Source organism: Pelophylax lessonae (genome assembly GCF_965119305.1).
Source record: "Pelophylax lessonae genome assembly, chromosome: 6".
Classification (NCBI taxonomy): Eukaryota; Metazoa; Chordata; class Amphibia; order Anura; family Ranidae; genus Pelophylax; species Pelophylax lessonae.
The window spans coordinates 329627622-329647451 of record NC_138773.1 but is presented as its reverse complement, the minus strand read 5'-3'; the positions used below and the strand labels follow the sequence as shown (position 1 = coordinate 329647451).

At 48.6% G+C, this 19830-nt stretch overlaps 2 protein-coding genes across 2 annotated transcripts in view; both read right to left on the bottom strand.

The window, feature by feature from the left end:
* The window catches only part of MUC13 (mucin 13, cell surface associated), a gene marked incomplete at its 5' end in the record, with an annotated part of 84478 nt that extends 83061 nt beyond the window's left edge, over positions 1-1417 (bottom strand). The window contains one exon of the mRNA XM_082261810.1: positions 1315-1417. Coding sequence (XP_082117936.1) covers positions 1315-1417 — 103 coding nt within the window. The remainder of the gene's footprint in view (positions 1-1314) is intronic.
* A 15063-nt stretch (positions 1418-16480) lies between these two features.
* The window catches only part of HEG1 (heart development protein with EGF like domains 1), an 87376-nt gene continuing 84026 nt past the window's right edge, over positions 16481-19830 (bottom strand). The window contains exon 13 of the mRNA XM_082262207.1: positions 16481-16883. Within this exon, the coding sequence (XP_082118333.1) occupies positions 16740-16883 (144 nt within the window). The 3' untranslated portion in view covers positions 16481-16739. The remainder of the gene's footprint in view (positions 16884-19830) is intronic.

Sequence of the window (19830 nt, the reverse complement as noted above, 5' to 3'; positions counted from 1 at the left end):
ATTCTCACTGAACTCCAGACAGATAGAATTTTGCTGGAAAATATGACCCCCCCCCCCCCCCCTCGGAGATTTGGTAATATAGAAGATCTAACATTTTAAAGATGAATGAGCAGCAAAGCCCATGACTTGTATTTCTTGTGGGATTTCTATTCTGTAACTGGGGGTGATAACAAAATGACCCAATCATAAAACAAGACATGGCAACAAGTAAGCCAATTAAATCCCCCCCCCCCCCCGTTCGATAGTCTGCACCCCCTTAGTTCTTCATAGTGTAACGCCCCTTTTAGCCTCCATGACAGCGGTCAGCCTTCTATAATAGTTGTCTATGAGGTCCCCGGATTCTTGCAGGTGGCAGAGCTGCCCATTCTGGCACAATGCCCCCCGGTCAGGCTGTCTTTGGATGTCTTGCATGAACCGCACGTTTGAGATCCCCCCCCCCCCCCCAGAGTGGCTCCATGATATGAAGGTCAGGAGACTGTGGTGGCCTCTCCAGAATCTTCACTTTTTTCTGCTGTAACCACCGGAGGGTCAGCTTGGTCTTGTGCTTGGGGGTGGGCAGAAGGGACGGCTGCCCTGGGCACTGTGGTATCATGTGAGGTGAGGGGCACTGTGAGGAGATTGAGGGGAAGAGGATTTGTGTTTGGAGGGGGAATAAGGGGGGTGGCAGGGGTTAAGAATTGTTCTAGGAGGGGAAATTTAGGGGGGGTTAGGGGTGATGATTTAGGGTGATTGGGAGGGGTGAAGAGGATTTGTGCTAGGAAGGGGAATTGGGGAAGGTTGTTCTAGAAGTGGTGATGTGATAGAGGAGGGAGGGGAAGGATTTGTGCAAGAAGGGGTGATTCTTTTGGATGGGGGGGGCTTTTGTGCTGGGGGGATTTCAGGGATGGGGGGCAAATATTTGTGATGAGAGGGGGGGATTTTTTACTGACACATAATTCTCATACATCTTGGAGGGGGGGGGCAGTTTGGCATGTTCGCCCCGGGCTCTAGATGACCTTCTCCCGGCACTGCTTGGGGTCATCGTCGTGGTGGAAAGTCCAAGAGCCTCCCATGTGCAGCTTTCCTGCAGAAGAATGTAAACTGCCTGCCAGTATTCTCTGATAACATGCTGCATTCATCTTGCCATCCATTTTTACAAGATCCCCCCCCCCCCGTGCCTTAAGAGCTCACCCCCCAGAACATCAGTGAGCCACCACCATGCTTCACAGTGGGGATGGTATTCTTGTCGCTTTAGGCCTTGTTGACCCTTCTCCAGACATAGCGCTAATGGCTGCGACCATAAACCTCGATTTTCATCTTCTCACTGCAGATTACAGCCAGAAGCTGTGAGCCGTGCCAAGGTGTCGCTGGGCGGATTGTATCCGGGCTTTTTTGTGGAATTGGCGCAGTAATGGCTTCTTTCTGCCAACTCCGCCATGCAGCTCAGTATCGTATCGCTGTATTGTGCTCAGGACCGTCTTTAACACAGGGCAAAAGGGGCAACTGCCCCGGGCCCAGTCATTGTTGTGGGGCTCACAACAAAGCAACTCCTCCTTGAGCCCACACTGCCTGCGAAAAGTGGATTTTGGAGAGCCCAAGAAAATATTTGCCCAGGGTCCAATCAATATTAAAGACGGCCCTGATTGTGCTCCTTGAAACAACCCCCCCCCCCCCCGTCCTATTCCAGAGCCGCCTGCATTTCTCCTGAGGTTCCTGTGGGTTTTTTTCTTTGTTTCCCGATTAATTCTTCCGGCGGTTTTGGCTGCCATCTTTTTTGGTCTCCCTGACCCTGGCTTCGTATCAGGAGATCCCCCAATTTTACACTTCGTACCACTTTAAGACCGGAAGGATTTCCCCCCTTAATGACCAGGGCCTATTTTGTGATTTGGCACTGCGTTACTTTAACTGACAATTGCGCGGTCGTGTGACGCTGTACCCAAATGAAATCGATGTCCTTTTTTTCCCACAAATAGAGATTTATTTTGGTGGTATTTTATCACCTCTGCGATTTTTATTTTTTGCGCTATAAACAAAAAAAAAGAGCGACAATTTTGAAAAAATAACAATATTTTTCACATTCTGCGATATAACATTCTCAAAAAGAAATTAAAAAATCTAAATTTTTTAACATTTAGCCCCTATTTTTAGAATGGGGGTGAGGGGGGTAGTTTAAGAATGGGGGGGGTGATTTTAGAATGGGGGGTGGTTTTAGAATGGGGGTGAGGGGGTGGTTTTAGAATGGGGGAGGAGTTTAGTTTTAGAATAGGGGTGGTTTTAGAATGGGGGTGAGGGGGGTAGTTTTAGAATGGGGGGTAGTTTTAGAACGGGGGAGGAGTTTTGTTTTAGAATGCGGGTGGTTTTAGAATGGGGGAGGAGTTTAGTTTTAGAATGGGGGTTGGTTTTACAATGGGGGGGGTCAGGTAACATGGAGATGACGTGCTGCGATTTTCCTAGAAGGAAGGACTCTCCATGGCGGATGTCAGTCGGGGAAAATTGTGATTATCGTTTTTTTACTGGAAATTTGTGCGATTTTTACGGATAAGTCGGTATATTTTCCCCGGGAATGGCGTCAGGAGATGTCAGGCGGAGCGCGGTTCCATCACTGACTTATCCAATCAGAAGGAAGCGTTGGGTGCGATTTGTTTTCTGCTACCTATGTTTGGTAAAAAAAATCCCAATAAGTGTATTTTGATTGGTTTGCGCAAAAGTTATCGCGTTTACTAACTAAGGGAAAGATTTCTGTCATTTTTATAGTTTTTTTTTTTACTAGTAATGGCCGCGATCTGCGATTTTTAGCGGGACTGCGACATTGCGGCGGACAGATCGGACCCCTAACTGACATTTTTGACACTTTTGGGGATACCAGTGACATCACTACAGTAATCAGTGCTATAAATATGCACTGTCACTGTACTAATGACACTGGCAGGGAAGAGGTTAACCCTGAGGGTGATCAAAGGGTTAATTGTGAGCCCATGGGGTGTTTTCTAACTGTATGGGGGTGGGGCTTGTGAAATGACAACAAAGACCTGTGTTCCTATATAGAAGGAGCTCTGTGATCATTCCAGGGAGAAGAACGGTTTGCTGTGTTTACATCATCCGACCGTCCTTCTCTCTCAGCGGGGAGCGATCATGGGTGGCAGGCAGCAATGTGTTAACAAGCGGCATGCTGCTAGGAGGAGAGAGCAGAGTGACAGAGAAATGACCTCATCAACCTCCTGCTTCTCCTTTCTCTGGCCAATCACTGCAGCAGAGAAAATGAATGTCTCTTGTCCTGATAGGCTGTGCTGTGTGGCAGAGCTGTGTAAGTCTCAGGACTGGATGGACACAAATGCAGGTAAAACAGCTCCCGTATATATATATATATTTATCTGTGTATTTAGCTATGTGCCCGGAGTTTTGCTTTAAGCGCCAGACAGAACTGTTGTATTTTATTGGATGGAGTGAGGAATGGGTGGAGCCTCTTGTTTCCGCTCATGTCTCTCCCTGTGGAAGGGGGTCACATGGAAAGGAAGTGGTGGGAAATGTCTTCACTGGGGACACAGAAATAACAGGAGGGGGAGGAGTCAGAGTCCTCACCTGAGTTTTATTGCTCTTGGTACATCATGTCCTACCCCCAAATAAAGGAAAAGGTCCATCCAACCTCCTTATTGGCCCGGAGACTCCTCAAATGTAAGACGGTATTAACGGGGAACTTAAAGAGGAGCTCTGGGGCTCCCCCCAAATAAATGAAAAGTCAGCAGCTACAAATCCGGTACAAATCCAGCAGCTGCTGACTTTTATTATTAGGAAGGACGCTCACCTGTCCAGGGATCCCGCGATCCCCTCACCTGAGCCCATCCTTCAATCAGCTTCAGGTGCCGGATCCGCCATCTTAGATAAGGGAAACCAGAAGTGAAGAATTCCGGTGTAACGTTAGAATTACCTACCCTCGTCACTTCCGGGCATGAATAGCTGAGCAGCGCAGCAGTGCGCATGCTCAGAGCCCCGGAGACCTAATGAAAAAGATAAGGAGCTGACTACAGGGCATGCGCAGTAGTATGACAGTATTAGGGTGTCCGTGAAAAAAACCTACCCACGCGGCGGTGACATTACAACAGCTGCCCTACAATATGAGTCATCTCCGCTCCTTCCCCTGTGACTACCCTGATCTTGGCTAGTAAATATAAAAGCGGCTGGCGGCTCCGTTATGTATCTTCTCATACACCCGCCGCCGCTTTTATATTTAGTAGCCAACATCAGTGAGTGTCACGGGAAGGAGCGGAGATGATGCATATTGTAGTACAGCTGTTTTAATGTAACCGCCGCTTTACAGACACTGAGGGTGCACCGGAAGTGACGAGGGTAGGTTTTTCTCACGGGTAGGTAATTTTCACGGAACACCGGCCTCACAGCCAGTTTCCTGCTGCGCATGCGCGAGACGCACTGCGCTTTCTGAATGGTTCGGCGCTCTTCTGGGACCCGTGTGTGTGTAAAGGAAGGCTGCGGGGGGGGGGGGGGGGGAGGGGAGGTGGAACTTCCTCACAGATTGGCGCAGGGATCTGTGCCAGGACCTGACAGAACTAGGAGGGGGGAGGGTGCAAACTACAGGAACTTCTCCTTCTGGGTGAACTTCCACTTTAACTTTCTCAATCAACATTGAATATTATTAACCCTTATGCTGCTAGAATTAGTAAATGGATAGGAAGGTCGATTATATTTACTTGTTTTATACTTTTTTATCTTTATGTTTTTTCAGTTGCTTCCTGGGTTTTGGCCTACGCAAATGATCTCATCCATCCCAGGAGGAGGCGGGGCTTTCTCAGCTAAACACACCCTCCTGAGTGCATGCCTGAGCTAAGGGCAGATGGATTCCAGGAAGTAAATGCTACATGAATCATCTGCCCTTACTCAAGATGGCCACAGCTAGAAATGCTGGGGGGTTTCAAAAGTGATTTCTCTACAAAATAAAGCATTGATAAATATTGACCACGCCCTCCAACCCCTGTAATTGTTACTTTCCAATTTCACTTTTTTTTTCCCTTTTTTTATTTTTTTATCATCTTGCTTTTGTATCTAGACCTCATATCATCCCTTTCCCCTTCCATTCATCTCAATTCTTCTAACCCCCCCCCCCCCCCTCTTTTTTTTTTCTCTCTTCTCTTTATTATTTTTTTGTCATTTTTTTTTTCAATTTTCCATCGTTACATTTTTATTCTTCTCCCATCCCCCTCCCTTTTGTCTTCATTTTTTATGTCTTTTCAGACATAAGGAGACATCTTTATGGGCGTGTCTATAATAAAGGAGTCCATTCCAGTGTTTATATCACCTCGGATATTTTATTACATTTTGTACATTTTTTTAGCGCTGGTTTACACTCTTGCGAGTGCGGAGATCGCATGTAATATCGGAGCGCACCGCTCCTTCATTACATGCGATTGGAGGTGCGGATGCGAGTTCAGCCATACACTTTGTATGGCTGAAATTTGCACTGCACTCCCACAAAAGTCGCACAGGACCCTTTTTTCCAGCCGCATCAGGATCGGATGGCATGGTGGTTCACACTTGTGCGATCCGATTCTGTGCGAACTGTCAGATCGCACTGCGATATGCGATCAAACTGGGGGTGTCGTTAACATTTAATTGACACCCCCTGCGTATCGCATATGGCAGTGTGAACTGCCAGATGTGCGGATGTGATGCGGGAACACGCTGCATATTCGCAGCCTTCCCGCATCGCACAACCGGGACTAAATGAATTGTTTGCTTCGCTATTTCTTTTTCTTTTCTTTATACGGAGCTTTTCTCCCACTGTGTCCTAATATATCGCTTTCATCAGAATGGATTCATCATTACTGTTTGTACCCTTTTTTTTCAAAAATTTTATAAAATTCTTTGTAACAAAAGCATGGAGGCATGGATGAATGGATGGATGGAGACATTGATGGATGGATGGATGGATGGATGGATGGATGGAGACAAGGATGGATTGAAGGAAACATGGATGGGTGGATGGAGACATGGATGGATGGAGACAAGGATGGATGGATGGAGACATGGATGGATGGAGACAAGGATGGATGGAGACATGGATGGATAGAGACATGGATGGATAGAGACATAGAAGGATGGATGGATGGAGACATGGATGGATGGATAGAGACATGGATGGATAGCTAGAGACATGGATGGATGGAGACATGGATGGATGGATGGAGACATGGATGGAGACATGGATGGATGAATGGATGGATAGAGACATAGAAGGATGGATGGATGGAGACGAGGATGGATGGAGACATGGATGGAGACATGGATGGATGGATGGATAGAGACATGGATGGATAGAGACATAGAAGGATGGATGGATGGAGACATGGATGGATAGAGACATGGATGGATGGATAGAGACATGGATGGATAGATAGAGACATGGATGGATGGAGACATGGATGGATGGATGGATGGATGGAGACATGGATGGAGACATGGATGGATGGATGGATAGAGACATAGAAGGATGGATGGATGGAGACGAGGATGGTTGGAGACAAGGATGGATGGAGACAATTATGGATGGATGGAGACATGGATAGAGACATGGATGAATGGAGACATGTATGGATGGAGACATGTATGGATGGATGGATGGAGACATCTATGGATGGAGACATGTATGGATGGAGACATGGATAGAGACATGTATGGATGGAGACATGTATGGATGGAGACATGTATGGATGGAGACATGGATAGAGACATGGATGGATGGAGACATGTATGGATGGAGACATGGATAGAGACATGGATGGATGGAGACATGTATGGATGGAGACATATATGGATGGATGGATGGAGACATAGATGGATGGATAGAGACATGGAAGGATGGAGACAAGGATGGATGGAGACAATTATGAAAGGATAGAGACATGGATGGATGGGGACATGGATGGAGACATGGATGGATGGAGACATGGATGGGTGGAGACAAGGATGGTTGGATGGAAACAAGGATGGATGGATAGAGACATGGATGGAGATATGGATGGATGGAGACAAGGATGGATAGATGGATGAATGGATGGAGACATGGATGAATGGGGACAAGGATGGATGGAGACAAGGATGGATGGAAGGATGGAGACATGGATGGAAGTAGACAAGGATGGAGACATGCATGGATGGAGAGAAGGATGGATGGATGGAGACATGGATGGATGGAGACATGGATGCGTGGAGACATGGATGGATGGAGACAAGGATGGATGGAGAGAAGGATGGATGGATGGAGACATGGATGGATGGAGACATGGATGGATGGAGACATGGATGCGTGGAGACATGGATGGATGGAGACAAGCATGGATGGATGGAGACATGGATGAAGACATGGATGGATAGATGGATGAGACATGGATGGGTGGATGGATGAAGATGATGGATGGATGGAGACATGGATGGATAGATGGAGGAGACATGGATGGATGGATGGAGACATGGATAGATGGAGACAAGGATGGATGGATGGAGACATGAATGGATGGGGAGTAAATAGTGTTTGTGGTGCTCGGGTCGGATCGGATTTGATGTGGTGCTCGGGTCGGATCGGATCGGATGTGGTGAAGTTCTGCTTTGAGCCCAGAAAGAAAACTGTAATATATTGCAGATCACCAATCATTAGATGTGGTGACATTTCTTTTCTTTTTTTGGGCGTTTTCCCTTTATTTTCACCTGGTGATCCTGCCAGTAAGTCTGTTAATTTTCAAGTGTTAGCTGGAGTTCGTCTTCAATTTATTAAAGTCCATCTACATCTTCTCGTCTAACACTCCCCTCCCCCATGACTGACAATGCTGCTGTCCAGGGGTGTCTCCATTGCTCCTCCATCCAGAGTGGAGACAACAGGAAGTGTTACTGGCAGAATCTCCAGGTAAATATAAAGAAAAAAAAAAAAAACCGATTGCAGCCGTCACATCTAAGGGTTGGTGAGCTGCAATACAGTCAGGTCCATAAATATTGGGACATGGACACAATTCTAATCTTTTTGGCTCTATACACCACCACAATGGATTTGAAATGAAACAAACAAGATGTGCTTTACCTGCAGACTTCCAGCTTTAATTTGAGGGTATTTACATCCAAATCAGGTGAACGGTGTAGGAATTATAACACTTTGTATATGTGCCTCCCACTTTTTAAGGGACCAAAAGTAATGGGACAGATTAATAATCATAAATCAAACTTTCACTTTTTAATACTTGGTTGCAAATCCTTTGCTGTCTATTACAGCCTGAAGTCTGGAACGCATAGACATCACCAGACGCTGGGTTTCATCCCTGGTGATGCTCTGCCAGGCCTCTACTGCAACTGTCTTCAGTTCCTGCTTGTTCTTGGGGCATTTTCCCTTCAGTTTTGTCTTCAGCAAGTGAAATGCATGCTCAATCGATTCAGGTCAGGTGATTGACTTGGCCATTGCATAACATTCCACTTCTTTCCCTTAATAAACTCTTTGGTTGCTTTCGCAGTATGCTTCGGGTCATTGTCCATCTGCACTGTGAAGCGCCGTCCAATGAGTTCTGAAGCATTTGGCTGAATATGAGCAGATAATATTCCCCGAAACACTTCAGAATTCATCCTGCTGCTTTTGTCAGCAGTCACATCATCAATAAATACAAGAGAACCAGTTCCATTGGCAGCCAGACATGCCCACGCCTCCTGGAGAGTGATCTTGATCTGGCCGACTGTTGTGAAGGTGACACACATACACCTACCTCCTGGAGAGTGATCTTGATCTGACACACATACACCTACCTCCTGGAGAGTGATCTTGATCTGGCACACATACACCTACCTCCTGGAGAGTGATCTTGATCTGGCCAACTGTTGTGAAGGGTGTTTTCTTCACCAGGGAAAGAATTCTTCGGTCATCCTCCACAGTTGTTTTCCGTGGTCTTCCGGGTCTTTTGGTGTTGCTGAGCTCACCGGTGCGTTCTTTATTTTTAAGGATGTTGCAAACAGTTGATTTGGCCACACCTAATGTTTTTGTTATCTCTCTGATGGGTTTGTTTTGTTTTTTCAGCCTAATGATGGCTTGCTTCACTGATAGTGACAGCTCTTTGGATCTCATATTGAGAGTTGACAGCAACAGATTCCAAATGCAAATAGCACACTTGAAATGAACTCTGGACCTTTTATCTGCTCCTTGTAAATGGGATAATGAGGGAATAACACACACCTGGCCATGGAACAGCTGAGCAGCCAATTGTCCCATTACTTTTGGTCCCTTCAAAAGTGGGAGGCACATATACAAACTGTTGTAATTCCTACACCGTTCACCTGATTTGGATGTAAATCCCCTCACATTAAAGCTGAAAGTCTGCAGTTAAAGCACATCTTGTTTGTTTCATTTCAAATCCATTGTGGTGATGTATAGAGCCAAAAAGATTAGAATTGTGTCCATGTCCCAATATTTATGGACCTGACTGTATATGACATTTTTGGGGGGTTTGGTACATTTTTAATATTCACCCCCAGAGGCAAAGTCCTGTTTACCAGAAGACAATGTACCAAATATTTCACCTCTGATAATGATAAACCTACAAAGAATTCTGAGAGTTATTTCCTCCCAGAGATCGATATGGAAATATGAATAATTCTTCACCGATCATTATTAACCGAGGCGCTCGCTGTCACCACATCAGAGAGCGGCGTCCTTCTTATCAGACCCGCCCTCTATTCTACTATATACAGAGCCTTGAAAAAGTATTCACACCCCCTGAAATTTCCCACATTTTCTCATGTTACAACCAAAAATGTAAATGTGTTTTATTGGGATTTTATGTGATAGACCGACACAAAGTGACACATAATTGTGAAGTGGAAAGAAAATGAAGCTGTTCTGTGAAGCCCTCAGAGGTTTGTTAGAGAACCTTAGTGAACAAACAGCATCATGAAGGCCAAGGAACACACCAGACAGGTCAGGGATAAAGTTGTGGAGAAGTGTAAAGCAGGGTTAGGCTATAAAAAAATCTCCCAAGCTTTGACCATCTCACGGAGCTCTGCTCAATCCATCATGGGAAAATGGAAAGAGTACGGCACAACTGCAACCTACCAAGACATGGCTGTCCACCTAAACTGACCGGCCGGGCCCCTACCAAGACATGGCTGTCCACCTAAACTGACCGGCCGGGCCCCTACCAAGACATGGCTGTCCACCTAAACTGACCTGCCGGGCCCCTACCAAGACATGGCCGTCCACCTAAACTGACCTGCCGGGCCCCTACCAAGACATGGCCGTCCACCTAAACTGACCTGCCGGGCCCCTACCAAGACATGGCCGTCCACCTAAACTGACTGGCTGGGCCCCTACCAAGACATGGCCGTCCACCTAAACTGACCGGCCGGGCCCCTACCAAGACATGGCCGTCCACCTAAACTGACCGGCCAGGCCCCAACCATGACATGGCCGTCCACCTAAACTGACCGACCGGGCCCCTACCAAGACATGGCCGTCCACCTAAACTGACCGGCCGGGCCCCTACCAAGACATGGCCGTCCACCTAAACTGACCGGCTGAGCCCCTACCAAGACATGGCCGTCCACCTAAACTGACCGGCCGGGCCCCTACCAAGACATGGCCGTCCACCTAAACTGACCGGCTGAGCCCCTACCAAGACATGGCCGTCCACCTAAACTGACCAGCCGGGCCCCTACCAAGAGATGGCCGTCCACCTAAACTGACCGGCCAGGCAAGGAGAGCATTCATCAGAGGAGCAGCCAAGAGGCTCATGGGAAGTCTGGAGGAGCTGCAGAGATCCACAGCTCAGGTGGGAGAATCTGTCCACAGGACAACTATTAGTCGTGCTCTCCACAAATCTCCCCTTTATGGAAGAGTGAGAAGAAGAAAGCCATTGGTGGAAGAAAGACATAAGAAGTCCTGTTTGCAGTTTGGGAGAAGCCATGTGGGGGACACAGCAAACATGTGGGGGGAGGAGCTCTGCTCAGAGGAGACCAAAATGACACTTTTTGGGCTAAAAGTAAAACGCTATGTGTGGGGGAAAACTAACACTGCACATCACCCTGAACACACCATCCCCACTGTGAAACATGGTGGTGGCTGCATCATGGTGTGGGGATGCTTTTCTTCAGCAGGGACAGGGAAGCTGGTCAGAGTTGATGGGAAGATGGGTGGAGCCAAATACAGGACAATCTTAGAAAAAAAGACTTGAGACTGGGGCGGAGGTTCACCTTCCAGCAGGACAACGACCTGAAACATCCAGCCAGAGCTACAATGGAATGGTTTACATCAAAGCATATTCATGTGTTAGAATGGCCCAGTCACAGTCCAGACCTAAATCACATTGAGAATCTGTGGCAAGACTTGAAAATTGCTGTTCACAGACGCTCTCCATCCAATGTCAGAGCTTTAGATATTTTGCAAATAAGAATGGGCAAAAATGTCCTCTCTAGATGTGCAAAGATGATGGAGACATCCTCCTCCTGTACTGTGCCCCTCCCCAGACTCCTAAAGTACTGTGCCCCCCATGTTCTCCTTACTCCTCCTGTACTGTTGCCCCCTGACTCCTCCAGTACTGTGCCCTCCTGACTCCTTCTGTACTGTGCCCCCCTGATTCCCCTGTACTTTGCCCTCCTGACTCCTCCAGTACTGTGCCCTCCTGACCCCCCGTTACTGTGCCCTCCTGACTCCTCCAGTACTGTGCCCTCCTGACCCCCTGTACTTTGCCCTTCTGACTCCTTCTATACTGTGCCCCCCTGTACTGTGCCCTCCTGTCCCCCCTGTATTGTGCCCTCCTGACTCCTCCAGTACTGTGCCCTCCTGACTCCTCCAGTACTGTGCCCTCCTGATCCCCCTGTACTGTGCCCTCCTGGCTCCTTCTGCACCGTGCCCTCCTGACTCCTTCTGTACTGTGCCCCCCTAAACCCCCTGTACTGTGCCCTCCTGACTCCCCTAGTATTGTATCCTCCTGACTCCTCCAGTACTGTGCTCTCCTGACTACTCCTGTACAGTGCCCTCCTGTGCTGTGCCCTCCTTTCTCCTCCTGTACTGTGCCCTCCTGACTGCTTCTGTACTGTGCCCTCCTGACTCACCTGTACTGTGCCCTCCTGACTCACCTGTACTGTGCCCTCCTGTACTGTGCCCTCCTGATTCCCCTGTACTGTGCCCCCCTGACTGCTTCTGTACTGTGCTCTCCTGACTCCCCTGTACATAGCCCTCCTCACTCCTCCTGTACTGTGCCCTCCTGACTCCTATTGTCCTGTGCCCCTCCCCCCAATCCTCCAGTACTGTGCCCCCCTGATCCCCCTGTACTGGGCCCTCCTGACTGCTTCTGTACTGGGCCCTCCTGACTGCTTCTGTACTGTGCCCTCCTGACTCCCCTTTACTCTGCCCTCCTGTACTGTCCCCCACGGACCCTCCTGTACTGTGCACTCCTGACTCCTCCTGTATTGTGCACTCCTGACCCCCCCTGTACTGTGCCCTCCTGATCCTCCTGTACAGTGCCCTCCTGACTGCTCCTGTAATGTGCCCCCAAATTTACCCTCCTAGCACAAATCCTCTCTCCCCCCCCCCTCCCAATCCCCCTTGCTAGCATAAATTCCCCCTCCCCCCCTCCCCTGGCATGAGATCTGTGCCCTTCCTGCCCCCCACCCCTTTCTTGTCCTGGCATTGGTTGGCCACCACTGCCTTAAAAGGATGTGAGTCCTGTGATTGGCTGACCATAAACCTGTATAAGCATAGACATTAATGAGTCAAACACAAATCTCTGTCCAGAATCCTGGATGTGTTTGTATACATTTCTTACAAATGATATAAAAATAATCACAAGGAGGCGGAGAAATAATCACAAGGAGGCGGAGAAATAATCACAAGGAGGCAGAGAAATAATCACAAGGAGGCGGAGAAATAATCAATTCTGTATTTATTAATAATTATGACGCTGACTAGAACGCCAGACTTCATTCACAAACCTTGTATAAAAATAATCCCATCTCTAAGAATAGATAGAACAATCAATCCATCGCACAGGTTAAGCCCCTGGGGGGGGAGGGGTGGGGGGATACAGTGTTACAGTGTTTCTAACCGGTCACAGATGTGGCGCACAGGTCACCTGACCATGTAAGGGGGTGTGGTCCTGGAGACATCACACCCCCTGGTATACATATTGCTTGTAAGAAAGCTGAGAGAAAGGAATAAGGTGCAGACATACAAGATGGCGGCATGTGACAATGCGATAAATACGCAGAACATTCGTGGTGGCGATTCCTCTACAGCTCCTGTCATTGGATAATCGCTGGGACCGACTTCAAGTAACGTCACGCAGTTTTAGGGGTCCATTTATTAATAAAATCAGCAGAGATATTCCCCCAGCAAATCTTCATGTACATTCGTTGGGGGAGAATTGGGGGAAAAACAAATGTTCTTTTGGCTATTTTCTCTTCTGTATCAATATTCCTTTATTATGGACAGTAATAAAATACTGCAATATGACCACTAGATGGAGATGTGGAGCACAGGGAATACAGGTCTTTGTAACTAAAGATAAACTGTAACATTTCTAGAGAAGGTTAGAGGGAATAAGCAACCTTTGGTTCCATTTATTTGCTAATTCCCTCTAGTGTTCTCTAACATTTTGACATTGTATCTCTTGTTACAAAGACATATGTATTATGCTCCTCAGCTCCATCTGGTGGCCATACTTCTTTTATTATTAGCAGTGCTAAAATACTGCACTATGCCTTTTCCTTTCTGGCTCCATCGGGCGCCCATAATGCCTTTATTTTACTACCCCCCCCCCCTACTGTATTTTCTCTGCTCCTCAGTTCCATCTGGTGCCAATACTTCTTTTTTTATTAGCAGTGGTAAAATGCTGCAATATGACCATTACAGTACAATAGGGAATACTTGTCTTTGTAACTAAGGATACAATGTAACAATTCTAGAGAATGTTAGAGGGAATAAGTAACCTTTGGTTCCAATTATTTGCTAATTCCCTCTAGTGTTCTCTAACATTGTTACATTGTATCTCTTGTTACAAAGACATATGTATCATGCTCCTTAGCTCCACCTGGTGGCCATAATGCTTTCATTTTACTACTGCCCCTAATAAAAGAACATTTTTATATTGTATCCCTTGTAGACATATATGCATTTTATGCATATTCTGGCTCTATTGGGCACCCATAATGCCTTTATTTTACTACCCCCCCCCCCCCCACTGTATTCTCTGTGCTCCTCAGCTCCATCTCTCTCTATGCAGCTCCATCTAGTGGTCATATGGCAGCATTTTATTTCTGCCCGTAATAAGGGAACATTCGTTCAGAAGAGAATATAGCGTACATGTACATTCATTGTGTAAAAACAAAAATCAGCAGAGCTATTCGCCCAGCAAATCTCCATATACATTCGTTCAGAAGAGAATATAGCGTACATGTACATTCGTTGGGGGAGAATGGGGAAAAACAAATGTTCTTTAGGCCATTTTTTCTTCTGAACGAATATTCTTTTATTATGGGCAGTAGTAAAATACTGCAAAATGACCACTAGATGGAGCTGTGGAGCATAGGTAATACAGGTCTTTGTAACAATTCTAGAGAATGTTAGAGGGAATAATTAACCTTTGGTTCCATTTATTTGCTAATTCCCTCTAGTGTTCTCTAAAGCTGTTACACTGTATCTCTTGTTACAAAGACATGTATATTTCCATTCCAGCCTCATCTGGCGCCCATCATGTCTTTATTTTACTACCCCGCCCCCCCTACTGTATTCTCTATGCTCCTCAGGGCCTCCATCTCTCTCTATGCAGCTCCATCTAGTGGTCATATGGCAGTATTTTACTACTGCCCGTAGTAATAATAAAGGAACATTCGATCGGAAGAGAATATAGCCTACATGTACATTCATTGTGGAAAAACAAAAATCAGAAGAGCTATTCGCCCAGCAAATCTCCATGTACATTCGTTGTGGGCGAATTGGGGAAAAACAAATGTTCTTTAGGCTATTTTTTCTTCTGAACGAATATTCTTTTATTATGGGCAGTAGTAAAATACTGCAATATGACCACTAGATGGAGCTGAAGAGCACAGGGAATACAGGTCTTTGTAATTAAAGATACAATGTAAAAAGTCTAGAGAATGTTAGAGGGAATAAGTAACCTTTGGTTCCATTTATTTGCTAATTCCCTCTAGTGTTCCCTCTAGTGTTAAAATTGTTACATTGTAGCTCTTGTTACAAAGCCGCACACGTTATGCTCCTCAGCTCCATCTAGTGCCCATAATGCTTTTATTTTAGGCCCCATTCACATGTGGCGATTCAAACTCTTGGGCAGACCGCCCTATGCGTGACACGCGGCATTGCCCACTGCCCACATGAAGTTACAAGCAGGAATGCGACTTTCTGCTACATGAAGCGGGTATGAGGCCTTACTGCTGACCCTAACAAAGGAACATTCGTTCAGAAGAGACGATAACCTACAGAACATTCGTTTTTATCCATTTTGCACAGGAGATGCAGATTCGCTGGATGAAAACTTTGCAAATTCTTCAATAATGCAATAATAGACCCCTCAATGTTACAGAAAGTATAAAAATTCCTTGCATCTGCGACTTCTTCTATGGGGGAGGAAGAAATCGCCTCCCTATATCTAACCAATCATTACCTAGAGCCCAATGTTCACAATTTCAGGGAGAGAGGCGTCTCTGAACAAAAAAAAAAAAAATAAATCCTAAAAACAAATTCCAGTTTAAGCCCCTGTTCACACCAGAGCGACTTCTCATGCGATTCCACAGGTCCAAATCGCACGACAAGTTGCACCCTTTTGTTGGCAATGGAACTGTTCCAATCGAAGCAACTTTGGGGTGCCGCACCGATTTGAAAAACCGGTTCCTGCACTATTCTTAGCAATTTCAGCTGCGACTTGCATAGACATCTATGCATAAAGTTGCAGCCAAGTCGCACCTGAAGTCGCACTGACATGCCCCACGCTGATTCGGGGTTCCTTGCTAAATTAGGGTCCCACACTGAGTCGGGGCCTCGTTCTGAGTAGGGGCCCTATGCTGAGTCAGGGCTCCTTGCTGAGTTAGGGCCCCACACTGAGTCGGGGTCTCGCTCTGAGTCAGAACCCCACGCTGAGTAGGGGCCCTGTGCTGAATAGGGGCCCTACGCTGAGTCAGGGCTCCTTGCTGAGATAGGACCCCACACTGAGTCGGGGTCTCGCTCTGAGTTAGGACCCCACGCTGAGTAGGGGCCCTGTGCTGAGTCGGGGCCCCACACTGAGTCGGGGGCCCCGTGCTGAGTCGTGGCCCCGTGCTGAATTCGGGGCTCCTCGCTGATTTGGGGCACCTCGCTGAGTCGGGCCCCTCACTGATTTGGGGCCCCATGCTTTAGATAAGATCCTTCACACTTCAGACACACAATGAATAAATTAGTGGAAAAGGAATGACAGGAGGAGTCTTATCACAGAGAGGATTGGTTGGTCGGTGGCGGTTCGCTGCACACAGGACACAGACCGCGAATCGCAGAGAAAAGCGCGCCTCCGGATCATCCGCGAACCATCGATATTCCTGGAGGTGCTGCAGAATCCATCTAGCTCTATTCAATGCGGCCAATACTGAGACCCTCCACCAGAGGGCGCCCCGGCGGAGCGCACCGACCCAGGTCACAGCTGCTGCGCGCCTCTTGTCGGGTTTGGGGTTGGAGAACCTCCGTTGCGATGTCGGTGGATGGCTCTCACTCTCTCTACAGCTCTATTCTACCCGCAGCGGCTCTAGAAGTAGTCTCTCCTGCGGTTCTCCTCGTTGATGAAGGACGGGTTGTACTGTCCGGGGTAGATACAGGAGTGGCGGGATCCGGGGAGTCCGGTGTACGGGTACAAGCCGTTCCGTTCAATCTCCGAGTTACGCAATCCGGGCTAAAAATAAACAATGAAAAGATTGTTAGAGACGGGAATTTCCCCATGAGGAAGGAGGATGGGATTTCATCACTGAGACCGACACACCGGCGCTGCAACAACCATAAAAGATCAATAATCTGATAGGGAAATCTATGGAATAAAGACACCATTTCCTGATACAGCCAGACGCCGGGGGAGGGGCGAATGTGACCTCCAACAGTGGCCGAATCAGCAGGGTTACAGTGACTGGGCAGGAGGGGAGGGGGGGGAGCCTGAGCCGCTTCTCCTGAGACATTGGGGGGGGGGGGGCCTGAGCCGCTTCTCCTGAGACATTGGGGGGGGGCGAGAGCCTGAGCCGCTTCTCCTGAGAAATTGGGGGGGGGGGGGAGATCCTGAGCCGCTTCTCCTGAGAAATTGGGGGGGAGGGAGATCCTGAGCCGCTTCTCCTGAGAAATTGGGGGGGGGGAGATCCTGAGCCGCTTCTCCTGAGAAATTGGGGGGGGGGGGAGATCCTGAGCCGCTTCTCCTGAGACATTGGGGGGGAGGGAGAGCCTGAGCCGCTTCTCCTGAGACATTGGGGGGGGGGGAGATCCTGAGCCGCTTCTCCTGAGAAATTGGGGGGGGAGGGAGAGCCTGAGCCGCTTCTCCTGAGACATTGGGGGGGGGGAGATCCTGAGCCGCTTCTCCTGAGACATTGGGGGGGAGGGAGAGCCTGAGCCGCTTCTCCTGAGACATTGGGGGGGGGAGATCCTGAGCCGCTTCTCCTGAGAAATTGGGGGGGAGGGAGAGCCTGAGCCGCTTCTCCTGAGACATTGGGGGGGGGGAGCCTGAGCCGCTTCTCCTGAGACACTGGGGGGGGGAGCCTGAGCCGCTTCTCCTGAGACACTGGGGGGGGGAGCCTGAGCCGCTTCTCCTGAGACATTGGGGGGGGGGAGCCTGAGCCGCTTCTCCTGAGACACTGGGGGGGGGAGTCTGAGCCGCTTCTCCTGAGACATTGGTGGGGGGGGGGAGCCTGAGCCATTTCTCCTGAGACATTGGGGGGGGGAGCCTGAGCCGCTTCTCCTGAGACACTGGGGGGGGGAGCCTGAGCCGCTTCTCCTGAGACATTGGGGGGGAGTCTGAGCCGCTTCTCCTGAGACATTGGGGGGGGGAGAGCCTGAGCCGCTTCTCCTGAGACATTGGGGGGGGGGGAGCCTGAGCCGCTTCTCCTGAGACATTGGGGGGGGAGCCTGAGCCACTTCTCCTGAGACATTGGGGGGGGGGGGAGATCCTGAGCCGCTTCTCCTGAGACATTGGGGGGAGGGAGAGCCTGAGCCGCTTCTCCTGAGACATTGGGGGGGGAGCCTGAGCCTTTTCTGAGACATTGGGGGGGGGAGAGAGCCTGAGCCGCTTCTCCTGAGACATTGGGGGGGGGGTAGAGGCGCTTCTGCTGAGACAATGGGGGGGGGGGAGAGCCTGAGCTGTTTCTCCTGCCTGACAGGAGAGACATTCTCCATCATATTCACCGTGTGCCGATTCCCCAACACTGCGATTCCAATCACTCGCACTTCTCTCCTTCCTGCAACTATCAGACTCCATTCACATACAGACGTCTCGGATCGCAGGCAGAATTGCCGCGGTTCTGCCCACGATCCCGAACCATTGAAAGTCGCAGGACGTTCATGCGATTCCCATGACTTGCAATGCCACCCCAAACACAGCGTGATTTTGCCAAGATTGTCGCCCGACGAATCACGGTAAAATTGTGCAAACAGAATCGCGGGACGCCTGTCGCCCAAAATAAGTTTGTGTACTTTTTTGGGGCGACAGGCTTCCCGCGATTTGACCGTGATTCGTCGGGCGACAATTGCGGGAAAATCACACCATGTTTGGGGTGCCATTGCAATTCGGGGGAATTGCCCGGGCATCCCATGACTTGTAATGGTTTGGGATCATGGGCAGAATCGCTGCAATCCTGCCCGCGATCCGAGACGCCTGTATGTGATTGGAGCCTCAGACCCCGTTCACACCCGAGCGTTTTCAGCTGGTATAACACTCATCTATGAGGCTCCATTCACACCCGAACGTATCGTCTTCAGGCGTTTTTTTTTTTTTCGGGCATTTTTTTCCAGGTGTTTGGAGGCGGGCGCTGACATCTAACAAAAACGCCTGAAATCTGCCAAAAAAGACGCTCATGTACTTTTCTGAGCTTCAGGCGACAAAACGCTCATATGTGAACAGGGGCCATGGAAATTAATGGGATTTTGCTTGTTGGGTGTTTTGGGGGAGGGGGGGGGATTTGTGCTAAGAGAGGATATTTTTTTTGGGAGGGGGATTTACTGTATGCTAGTAGGGATGATTGGGGTTATTTGTGCTAGTAGGGGACATTTGCGAGGGTTGTGCTAGGATGGGGGGATTGGGGGAGGGGAATTTGTGCAAGGAGGGGGATTTGGAGTGGGGGAGGGGGAATTTTAGGGGTAGAGTAATTGTGCTAGGGAGGAGGATTTTTTTTGGGGGGGGGGGTGTGCTGGGAGCATATGTGGTGTGGAAGATTTGAGCTTAGCATGCAGATTAGCACTTGATTTGTTGGGGGGGATTTTTGCTGACACATAATGCTCATACATCTTGGGGAGGGGGGGTGCAACTTGGCATGGTCACCCTAGGCTCTAGATGACCTTGTCCCAACACTGACTTATTTGTGCTAGTAGGGGACATTTGCGGGGGTTGTGCTAAAATTGGGGATTGGGGAGGGGAATTTGTGCAATGAAGGGGATTTGGAATGGGGGGGTGTTTTGGGGGGGGGGGGGAATTTGTGCTAAGAGGGGACATTTTTTTGGGAGGGGGATTTATGCTAGTAGGGATGATTTGTGATATTTGTGCTAGTAGGGGACATTTGCGGGGGTTGTGCTAGGATGGGGGATTGTGGGATTGGGATTCGGAGTGGGGGAGGGGAGAGGATTTATGCTTGAAGGTGACATTTTAGGGT